Consider the following 12,113-nt stretch of genomic DNA (forward strand, 5'->3'; position numbering starts at 1 on the left):
AAAAAAAAAAGCTGCTGAACTTTTCGTGTCCTTCTGTCATTTAATTCTATCTTCATCTCTCTTTCATAGCAGGAACAAGCAATCTGCTTAAATAGAGGTAATTTTTTGGAAGTAGTCAGATTAACTGAAAGATTAGACACTGTTGGATTAGGTGATAGGTGGAGGTTGTTGGCAATAAGGATTTAGTTGTCAGTTGGCAGAGGTTTTTCTCCTCCATAACACACAAACATGATTTAGATAAAACGGTTTGGGTCTTTTCAGGAACAAGAGTCATTGCGGTGACAGGACTTTTGAAAAATTGCAGTTATTGGGGAAAACTGGTTGTTTAATTTGCTCTCCGCCTCCATGATGAACGATTATGTCTGTGTAACTGAGTTTATTACATGTGCAGCGTTTGATCTGCTTAAAGGTGCACGGTTACAGCTAATTCACATTAGATTTTAACTCTGAAATGGGATTCTTCTCAGCTTTCATCAAACAGACATTCATAATGACTTTCCTAATTTGGTTTACTCAGAAATCTAACAAAAGCTTCTAATTACATCCACAATTTTCAGTTGTAAGTACACATTTCCCATCATACCTGAATACATTTTATCCACCATCTCATAGCCAGCACACCGATGTTTATGGTTGTTAGAGGAAAACAAATATTTTGACAGTACAAAACATTGTAAGAAAAATACAACATGTTTATGCTTTTGCATCAATCCAAGGTGGTCAAACTGAAAATCACAGGTTGTGTTGCTGTAGTTGCTTTTTCTTAGTAACAGCTGAACAGTTACATAGACCTGTCAGTAAAAATACAGTTATTTTTGGTTTTTGAGTAAATCTAAAAAAATGGGGAAAGTACCAATATGGATGAGGATCACTTCAGCTAAGTGGCCTTGTGGTGGAGTGTCTACCCTGAGACTGGAACATTGTGAGTTGAAATTCACAGCTGAGTCATTCCAAAGACTCTAAAAATGGGAGCCAGTGCCTCCCTGCTGGACACTCGGCATCAAGAAATTGGATTTGGGGCTTAAACCTCTACATTTTTCCCCAAGTGCAGCTGTGTCTGCAGCTCACCACTCCCCTCAGGTGATCAGGTCAAATTCAGAGACCAAATTTCATACACCTAGGTGCGTGACAGCTAATTGGGCTTTAATATGTCCACATAAAATTGCACTTAATTTGCTGACCAAATGCTAAATTCCGAAGTGAATGTTTACACACTCTAAAAACCCCAAGGTTTAGTTTCTGCAAGTTTGAACGAGTGCACAGTGAACACAACCGCTATGTTTAACTGTCACAAACACCAAAACTTTCAACTCATGCACAAAGACACAATAAGGACAAAACAGACTCAGCAGATGGTAGTTTCTCCCCTTAAATCAAAATAAGCAAAAATTCATTCTCTTAGCGAGTCAATCTGGGATTACGTGAAGGAGGAGAGGGCTTAGATACGATACCAATCATAACAGCGGCTGGAAGTGGCTCCTCAGACTTTACTTTCTTTATTTAGATCATTAATAAAGTCAACTTTTATGATAATCACAGGCACTTCTTTCACTATGTGAAATATTTTTCAGACAAAATAATAATATAAATAATAAAAAGTAGTATATTCATGCGCATAAACAGTCAACATTAATCTCAGATGGATTATCCGAAGGTCCCGTTGTCTAATCATGTCTTACAGGCTCATCTTATATTTTCAATAAGTAGCTTGTTTGAGCAATCCCATAATGTGCTTAACTTGAGTCTTTTAGGTTTGTTGATCTAAAAAAGGCAAGATCTTGGTAAACTGATAAAAAATAATGATGTGTTAAGGAAGCACAGCCTACCTTCTTTCATTTTATGTAAAAAGTTAAGGAGGTATTTAAAAAACAAGCAGCTAAAGGACAACAAATGATAGAATAGAATAAAACTTTATTGATCCCACAAAGGGGACAAAGAAAGAAAACAAACTGATAAAAGTATATATATATTTTTTTTTCTGGAATGAAAGTCAGAACCAGGTGAACAGCCTCACTGACTTGGTTGAAGATTACTTTGGATTCCATCAGTAAAACTAAAAAGAAATTGGGCTGAAATATTTAGCTTAAGGTTTACAGTCTTAAACGTCTTACATTTGCATAACAAAGGGGAAGGAACCTTTTCTGATATGATGAAGAAAAATAGGTGTTTATTTCTGTGTCAACCCCCTTTTTTATTTCTTCCTGCACAGTTTATTTCCCTCCCATAAATACAGATTTTATTTTTCACCACAGGGATGTGGGTAATTCAGGTCTTCTAATCATGCAGTGACCTGTTTCTGTTGCCGTCGTTAGCTGATACAAAACTAATTAGGCAGAGACAAAAAAATTGGTCCCAACAAGCTTGTTAGTGCGTTCGGTCATGGTACACAAACTCCGGAATGAGAGCCTAACATATGCTTGGAACGTTGCTGCGAAGGTGTGTTTGTGTGTGAGTACACGTGAGCGAGTCTGTCTGAGCTTTCTGTATTTCCATTTAAGAATTTTTAGTGTGTCAATGAGTGTCCTCTAATGAGTAAATAAAACCGACTGCGACATCACGAAAAGTGGTGACAGTAAAGCGGAGTATTTGTGAATTATAGCAAAGATCGCACAGTTTAATCCAATCTAAGTCAGCTCATTTATGCTGTCTCTGCACAGCTAAAGTCATCTCAAGGCTTTTTGCAAACAAATGATAAATGACTCGCATTTGCATAGCACCTAATGAAGCTTAATCAGTTAAAAAGTTTCATGTTGAGAGTCAGAGTGTGCATGCAAGTGTCTGATGAGGAGAGGTGAGGACGTGACCAGCAACCGTATTATTCCAGGGGGGTTGTGACTCAATAAACTAGAGGGGCAACTAATATAAAAGAGTCAGAAAGAAACAAGGGTCGATACAGCTGATACGTCCAAACATTACTTGAGTAAAGTAGGTTTTATAATAGATACTCATGTAGGCAAACAGCTGCAGCACAGAAAAGTGTCAAACCTGAGGTGGTGGACAGGACATGTTTACGGCTTTTGGCTTGGAACAGTCACATAAAACTTTACGACACAAATCTGTGCACTCTATGTCTGTGCTGAATACTCCTTCACAAGACTTTTTAGTTAATCTACAGCTTTAACTGCAGATTTATTTTTAACAGCTGAGCTTTTTTGTAGTAGATCATTCAATGATTCTGAACTAGCTTTGGATGAGTTTTGCTTTAAAACATAATAAGATAAAGATATTTATTGGCTAGTTGAAGTATTAAAGTATAAAAACTAATTCACACTACATCACTCCTATAAAATTTAACTTGGAGAACTAGACTTGATTTGGGTTAGCCTATGGTCATATTTCCCAGAATGCCACCGCGCAGCAAAAATACATTTGCATTTTTCGGCAAATTGCACAGCAACATTTGTAATTGGGAGGCAGCAGTCGTGTTTTTACATGCTGCATGGTGGCCGTGGAAGACAAAGGTAGAAATTCTGCGGTGACCAGACCATTTTCTCTAATAGTTGACATCAGTTAGTGGCATCCGTGTTGGGCCGTCCATATCAAGTGCCAGCGGCCGCCAGCTACCTGGTGGCCTGGAGGTTGGTAAAAAGCGGATCATACCGATGCCTCTTCATCGCGCGGTGGCAGTTGATTTACAGAATAGTTTAGAAGCAAAATGAAATTATTATTTAATTAGTGATATTGACTTAATTGCTGGCTGCACGGTGGCGCAGTGGTTAGCGCTCTCGCCTCACAGCGAGAAGGCCCCGGTTCGAATCCCGGCTGGGACCTTTCTGTGTGGAGTTTGCATGTTCTCCCCGTGCATGCGTGGGTTTTCACCGGGGACTCCGGCTTCCTCCCACCGTCCAAAAACATGCTTCATAGGTTAATTGGTGACTCTAAATTGCCCCTAGGTGTGAATGTGAGAGTGACTGGGTGTGTGATTGAGGCCCTGCGACAGACTGGCGACCTGTCCAGGGTGTGCCCCGCCTTCGCCCATCAGTAGCCGGGATAGGCTCCGGCACCCCCGCGACCCCGAAAGGGATGAAGCGGTCAAGAAAATGGATGGATGGACTTCATTGCTGATTACTCCCAGTAGATGTGAGTTTTAATGGAAATTCAAACTTGAAGAATGAATTCCGTACTTTTGTATGTGATGCAGCCTAGAAATATTGGGTTTATTTATTTTCATTTAGATATTGTCCATGAGAGATGTTTTAACAATAATGATACATTTTCTGTCTTAGTATTGTGAGAATAATTTCTTATTTAAGTTATTTACTATTTTATTTTGTAAATGCTTGTTAGGTGGAGCACAATATGACTTTTTTTTTATTTAGTGTGCGCATGTGCGGGAGAGAGATGCGAACAGTTGCGTTTCTGACATGTAGGCTATATGATCACATTCTCTTGTTCCTGCTGCCTCAGAGAAAAAAAGCGAAAAACACTCAGTTTGAGGCAAGTAAACTTTATCCGATTATAACTAATGTTTACATTTGCTACAATAAACCATTTTGACAAACGCAGAACTATCTTAAGAACCGTTGTGTTCTGTTGTGGACAAACAAAGCTGCAATGTAGACGGAGTCCTGTCTACTTTCAAAGGTGCAACATATGCTTGAAAAAGCACATCTCCATTCCACGCACAATAATCCACCTACCTCTACGGACATCTTCACTTGGACTAAAAAAAAGAAAAAAATTCTATTTGGCTTAACATTTTAAAACCAGAAGTCTGTATTGTTCCTGTCAGCTCTTCCATCAGCCCGGGATCCTCATTGATCTTCCCTCCACATTCAGAAAGAAAAATGAAGGCCATCATCGATGACCAGCTTAACTTCACAGAAACACTTTTCAATATTTTCCTGGCATGCAGACCTCATCTTTAGTTTACCAAAGCAACACTCTACTTCTTGATATGTATTGCATCAAAGGCATTTTCCTTACAGCACTTAGCTTAGAATTCATTGACCCACTTGATTTTGCACTATACATATAAAAAAAGCCTCCATCTGAAATTGAGAAATGCACAACAAAATAATGGTTGGTGAATTTTATTTTGAAAGAATCCAGTTCATACCAAGGATCAAACCATATCATTTCAGTTTGAGCCAATATTACATTTTATTTCTTTGTAAAATTGAGCGTAAAAAAATACCAGTTCTAACATGACAATGATCTTTTAGTCATTATTGGGCTGTCTCCTCAGACAGGTCATAATCTCTAAATCCTTCTGTCATTCTGTGTTCTGATTTATAAAAAATGCAAGTTAGTTCTTATACTTTGTTTCTCTTTTAAAACTGCTTATTTCATTGGAAAGAACAACTAAAAACTGCTATTGTGCTTCAAAGGAAATAAGTGTTAGGTTTCTGTTTCTTCAAATTTCAAAGCATTGTCAAGGAATTATTCACAATTATCTGGTTATAAGCAGATTATCAAGCCATTATTTTATTTACATATATATTTTTTTTTTACCAAAGTTATAATTTTTCTGTCATCAATGTGCCCAGAGTGGATCTTACTTCTGACAACAAAGCAGTGTTTGGCTTTTTACATTTCTTTAACTGGAGATTTAGAATGGATTTATACATATTCTCTTAACAATTTTAAAGCTTAGAATAAAAGTGTATCTGTCTTTTTTGCTGGTTTTTGTTGTTTTAAATGCTGTTTTTCAATTCTGATCCTCTCAAAGTGAAGTCCACGTAAACTAACTGCAGCTGCTGCTGCATTTAGAAGGCTCCTGGGAAATCAAGGGGTAACTGGGCAGATCAGACAGACAAAGCTGAGACTTGAAGTTCAGATGTTTTGGCCCAAATCCTCCACGGATCAAAGTTTAGCCACTCCTTTAAGAGTATTTCCAGATTAAACAGGGCTGTGATTCCATGGATTCAGTGGATCAGTGACTGCCCCCCCACTGCTTCTCTGCACAACTAAGATCTCTGTCTGCTTCCTCTGTTCAGATCCGGTCCACGGCCCCCAAAATGTCAACGTGGTGGATGTCAGAGCTCGTCAGCTGACCATTCAGTGGGAGACTTTCGGGTACGCTGTGACGCGCTGCCACAGCTACAACCTGACGGTGAGCATATGTGTCTTCAACTTGTCTCCTACAACCAGCAAGCAATTCATTCAATATTTTTGGTCCTTTTTTTTAAATTATGAAGCATCATTTATTTGATTTATTTGATATATTGTCTTATTTCAAGCATTAAAGCTACTGCAATATTACAATAAAAAACTACAAAGCACAAATATATCAAAATCATTTCATATATTAAGTAATATATTAATAAAAAAAGTTATTAAAGATGATGAAAAGGTGATGCCATCTTTCAGTGTCTGGAAACGAGATGCTTGTCAAAACTTGAGAAAACCATCAATTCTAATTTTTTGATTACTGTATCTTAAATAATTGAGAATAGAATTCATTTGACTGTTTTTTCTCCAGGTGCAGTACCAGTATGTGTTCAACCAGCAAGAGTTTGCAGCTGAGGAGCTGATCCAGACGTCCTCACATTACACGCTGAGGGGGCTGCGGCCCTTTGTCACCGTCAGGCTGCGGCTCGTCCTAGCCAACCCAGAAGGCAGCAAGGAGAGCGAGGAGATCGTTAAGCAGACGGAGGAGGACGGTGAGTGGAAGCAAAGTGTGCAAAAATATGTTTAAAACGTTGAGCATTAAACTTTAAAATGAGATATTGATCTTGAAATCTCAGTCTCCGGTCAGATTCCCTCCCAAAGAAAGCCTTTTAGTTTTCAGAAAGCGGTTTATAGAAAAGTGCAGCCAGTGGGAACTTGTTTAGGATAAACGGCAGCGCTGACCACCCGCCTGCTCAGAAAACTCACTCCTCTGTTAGAAAGAGCAAGAAAAGAGATTCCAGCATCTCACCCATGCTGTGTGAAGGACAGGTGATTTTAAGAACTGCAGTTCACAAGCAAACATCATACATGGAGACCCAATGAAAATAAGCACCATCAAAAGAAACTGCCTGCAGCAATTTACACCTTTTAACGTATTTGTTCCAGGTAAAGGGTTTGATTCTTTCACAAGTTATAATGTGGAACGATGTGGAGATTAAACCAAACTTGTTCTTAGAAAGTGACTTATATTTCTTTATTTAAATCACTAGCTGCGGGTACATGTGCAAAATGTCTTTAATCGGATCAAAGATCAGATTAGAAGTGAACTGTGAACATAGGCCCTGAAAAACTTTATCAGATTATTATAAATGTTTACTTACACCACACGTTTGATCGGAATAAACTATTCTGACAGGTGCAGAAGTATCTAAAATACCTGAAACATAATTTTCTAAATCCGTGCAGATTGGCCGCACAGACCCGGAGGAAAGGTTAAGGTTAGACATTTAGCCTCGGATGCACTTAAAATCCGTTCAGGCGATGCAGTAATGTGCATTGTCCACACATAAATATGTCCACATAAATACTTGGTCTTTATTTTGTCTGGACACGATTGGTAAAACAAATTCTGAAAAAGCACCCATGCCACTGTGAACAAAAATGCAGCAGCCCACTGCTGCATTTTTGTTCATAGTGGCATGGGTGCTTTTTCAGAAAAATTTGAGTTAAGGGTAAATATAGATATATTAAAACTTATCTTTTGTCCCTATTCCTACAGGAACTTTAAATAATTATTTTTCTGAGAAAAGTATGTAGATGTAAAAGAAACTAGAAACAAAATCTTAAATGCCTTTTTTGCATACATAGAATAGAGTTAAAACTATATATTTTTCTAAAAATATAAGTGCATGCACGTCTGTTTCTGTGTGTAGACATGACAAACTCTTACGGTAAATGGCAAATTTGTTGTGTGATCTTTCACAGCACTTCTCTTGAAGGGTTTTTCTTATCCATTAGCATTACTTACATGTTGAGATTCACCCTTGGAGTGAAGGGAGTTTCTGCTAAAAGTACATAAAAATTTGAGTTAGATAAGCTTTCAACTTTAAACTCCCACCGCAGGAAGAAAAATTTGAATCTGCAAGTGCCCCAAAATGGAAGGAACTCCATTTGATCAGAGTATTTCAAAGAAAACGCATCTTTAAGTTCCTCGTTCTGTTGCAGGCGGCTCCGTGTCTCCCTGCATTGAGTGCCCACCCCCCTCCCTCCACATCTCATAATTCACTGATGCCTTGCATTTTTCTCAGCAGCGTGTCTGTGATAAAGTGGAATAGTTCAATTAGAGCGGCGCCAGATAAGCAGAATAAAAGCACCATTGCGGCGATGCCAGATCTCTCATATCTCTCCCTCTGTCCTCGGGGTTCGCTGTTCTGCTGCTCATCATATAACTAATATCCTCTGAATTTAGCTTCTGGGGAACATCACAACTCACCCTGAAATTCCAGCCTCCTCTCACCGAACACACAAGCTGGATTGAAGCGTTTAAAAAAGCTCACACAACTGGGGAGCAGAAAAGGCTTTGGGGGTGAACAGAAGAAAGAAAAAAAAAACGACCTTAATTGTTTTGTTGTTAATCGTTTTTTGTTTAACAATCGTTAATCTCCTGGTTGTAATTCAGTAATTAGGGACCAGAACAGCAATAGTTCACACTGAGGCTAATTGTTGTTTGTATGGTAATGGTTTTTTATAGAGCCTGGGCTCCTGCAGATGAAGCAGGTTTTTCTAGCCCTTTTGTAGTCTTGCTGATTACACAGAAATTATCTTTAACCTATGTTTAGGGGCAAAATGAGGAATTTGCAATTAAGAAATGAAATTACTTTTCTCTGGCTCACACGGACTCATCTTCGCTTGTTTATATTAGACGGACGAGAGGCTTTCAGGTTTTAATCAAGTCCTTGGAAATTGTTTCAGCGTCCAGATTTACATGTTATTATAGGCGGACAGACATGCACACACAGACACGCACAAGCAGATGCATTAAATCACTGACACTGTGGTTATTTCTCCGTCTGGCAAACCAGCGTTTTTAATTTGACACATCCATTATTGTCGTAAATTCTAATTCGGCCTCCGTGCAGCTAAAAGGCTAAAGAGTCCTCATGTTTACTCTGGGAAACTGGTTTCCGCTTCATGCCGTGACAGAGTAATTGTTGAACGCGTTTAAAGTTCACGTAAACAAAACGGTGTCCTGAAGGAGGAATGACTGGTGCTTTAAATCCTGAGTTACACTGAAGTCCAGTTCCAAAGCAGCACTACTATGCAACATTCACACCAACAGCAGGATTATTAAAAGGTTTCTAAAATATCTCATATCTTATTTTTACATGATGCGCAACGCCGTACAGGTTTTAAGAAATAGTTAAAAATAAACGCCGACCAGGCGATTTTTTGACATCAGTCAGTGGTCGCCCGAGAAGATAGTGAAGGGGCAATGCAGTGACAGACCGGTGGCAGGAAGGCAGCATCACAATAATTAACTAATGGATCTCCAAGGTCCAAAATGTCTGATGATTGGCTGATTTTTAGACTACTTCATTGTTAAAATAAAGCTTGAATGCTAGGTTCAATTGTTTGATAACCTAGCTGCCAATCAAAATCCATATCTCTAAAAATCTACAAAATTTAGCTCTAAAAATATCAAAATGACTGTTTAAAAAAAAAAATAATAATAATAATTCAACATCTCCAGAGTAGTTACTAACAGTGAATAAAACAATAAACATAAAATAGCTTCAGGAATAAGATGTTATATTTTGATCCGCTCAGTGTGCTGTGGTACAGTGTCTACCTTCAGACTGGGATATCTTTGGTTAGATCCAATGCCCGGTTCATACCAAGACTCCAAAAATGGGACCTAATGCCTCCCTGCTGGACGTCCAGCTTTAAGGTGATAGGATTGGTGGGTGAAATTGCTCTGGAGCATGGCTGTAAATGGAGTTCCCAGCTCCCCCGGGGGGTGGGTCAATTGTGGAAAAGATTTTACCACACTTAGCTGTCAGTACAAGACTAAGACTTTGGGAATGGGGGGTCTCTTGGTGTCATCACATGTTTTCACTGTAAGGATTCTCACTACGTAAACCCTTTTTGGTTTCATTCTCACAAGGACGTCAGTAACACAGTGTTAGGGGGGCATGTGACAGGAGAGTCCAGGAGGAGCAAACATGGACCTCAACTGCATCTTTATGGGGGAACAATTGGAATTATTTTTTGTATTTATTTTATGTAAACCTTTGTGCCTTTTGGTACACCGATTTAGCATTGTGAAGTGTTTGTACAGTGTGGAGCCCTGTCTGTATCTCTTCATGTTTTAGTGGCTCAGATTGTTTTATCCATCCAGCAGCCTGGATATAATCTCTGGATTAAGATATAAATATTAAATACAGAGATTTTAAATCTTCATGTTTGTCCCTTCACGCACACGAATGGATGAGGAGCTCTGTTGACTGTGAGGGCTCTGACAATCACTGATATACCATAATCCTGTTATAGTCAGACCACATGATTGTCTTTGAGATTAACATCTTTCAACTCTTGCTGAGTTTCTCTTTTGGGGGATGGGTTGTTTACCAAAGTTGGTTTTGAGAGATGTGCTTCCTGTTTAGACCTGTCCAGGGTGTACCCTCTCTTCGCCCACAAGTAGCTGGGTTAGGCTCCAGCAGCCCCCGTGACCCCAGAAGGGATCTAAGATGGAGATGGACCGCTTCCTGTTTATAGGCTTTAAAAATTTTAATTTTATATGAATATTTTTTAATTTAAAAGATTTTGTATTTGAGTTTTAAGACCTTTTAATTCAAATTGAAAAGTTTTTTATAATCAAGTTTCAGGCATGTTATTTTTCTTTATTTGTTTTACCTTATTTTAATGCCAGCAGATATATAAAAAAAAAACAGCATACTACCAATCTGTTCTGTAATCCATTCATTGTTATATGCATAATAATCCACCTACACGCTGCTAAATCCCTGTTTTTTTGCCCTTCTTATAAAAATAAGATGCAAATAATGATGATGTCTAAAAAAACAATTATGTTGAAAACTATGAAAAAATACCTTTTAATCTAAAAAAACTACATAAATAAGAATGTTTAGATAAAAATAAGGTTGGTAAATATTATTCTTCATACATACATCTGGCTTCAAATAAAAGAAAATTGTGAGACCACGAAAAACTAACAGGTAATATTAAAAATAATAATAATCAAAAATAAAATAAGAAAGCTACTGTACTACAATTCTAATATACGTGCAAGAGATTGACTTCAGGTTAAACCAGAAAAAGTAAGAATTCATATTTATTTATTTTTTAGTTTACTCAAATTTTTAAACTAAAACATTATTTTCTGAATTTAAACAAACTTTTATTTTCAACACCTAAATAATAGAAATTTAATCCTTATTTTGACCCCCCCACACACAAAAACATTACAAACTTATTTCTGAATGTCCTTTAAAAACCAACAAACCTTATCATGTTTTGGTTATTTGTTTTGAGCTGAGAACCAAAACTACAAACATTTTAAATAACTACATAGCTATATTTATGTATCATGGAGTGATTTTGTGTCATTTCATATATCACAATACTATGTAATTTAAAAGGACAACCATCTTATTAATAGTTTACTTACATTTGTCTGTATGCACAACATTTTTTCCCTTTGCTTGCAAAACAAATAGCTAATCCCTGTGGGGTAAACAACATTATTGTTTTTAAAGGAGGAGCAAATAAACAAATAATTTGCATTTTCTTTGCGTGTGACGAGCACTATGTGTGACTTAAAAAGACCTCAGACAAAAATACATGAATACGTCTTCAGATCCTCCTTCCTCCCAACCAGCCTCACTTAACCTGCTTAGCATGCAGACCATCTATTCCGTCCCATTTCACAGAACATTTCCAGGAGTCTGTTTTCCATTTTGTATTTTTAATTGCTTTTTAAGAACCATCAACAGTGCTTTTAAGCCGATTGGATCCTTCAGTTAGATGGAGGCTTGTGATTTGCTGCTTTGACCCCTAAAGAGCAAAGTTTAAGGGGAAGAAAATAATGACCACTGTTGACTCCTCCCCCCATACATCTTCAAATGAGCACAAAATATCTCAAAGTTGCTTCATAGAGCTCTCTGTCTATTTGATGCCAGAAATGTATGGCCTTTTATGGGAAATAGTGGGTATCTCAGATAATCCAATGCTAATTAGGAGCGAAAGCCTTTAAGATATAT

At 37.8% G+C, this 12,113-nt stretch overlaps 1 protein-coding gene across 12 annotated transcripts in view; it reads left to right on the top strand.

Moving 5' to 3' along the window:
- ptprt (protein tyrosine phosphatase receptor type T) overlaps window positions 1–12,113 on the top strand; it is a 304,805-nt gene that overhangs the window by 121,586 nt on the left and 171,106 nt on the right. For all 12 annotated transcript variants that reach the window (XM_024269996.2, XM_024270001.2, XM_024269998.2 and 9 more), the window contains exons 9-10: window positions 5,940–6,055; window positions 6,425–6,605. In XM_024269996.2, the coding sequence (XP_024125764.1) occupies window positions 5,940–6,055; window positions 6,425–6,605 (297 nt within the window). The remainder of the gene's footprint in view (window positions 1–5,939; window positions 6,056–6,424; window positions 6,606–12,113) is intronic.

This window comes from Oryzias melastigma, linkage group LG5, assembly GCF_002922805.2.
Source record: "Oryzias melastigma strain HK-1 linkage group LG5, ASM292280v2, whole genome shotgun sequence".
Classification (NCBI taxonomy): Eukaryota; Metazoa; Chordata; class Actinopteri; order Beloniformes; family Adrianichthyidae; genus Oryzias; species Oryzias melastigma.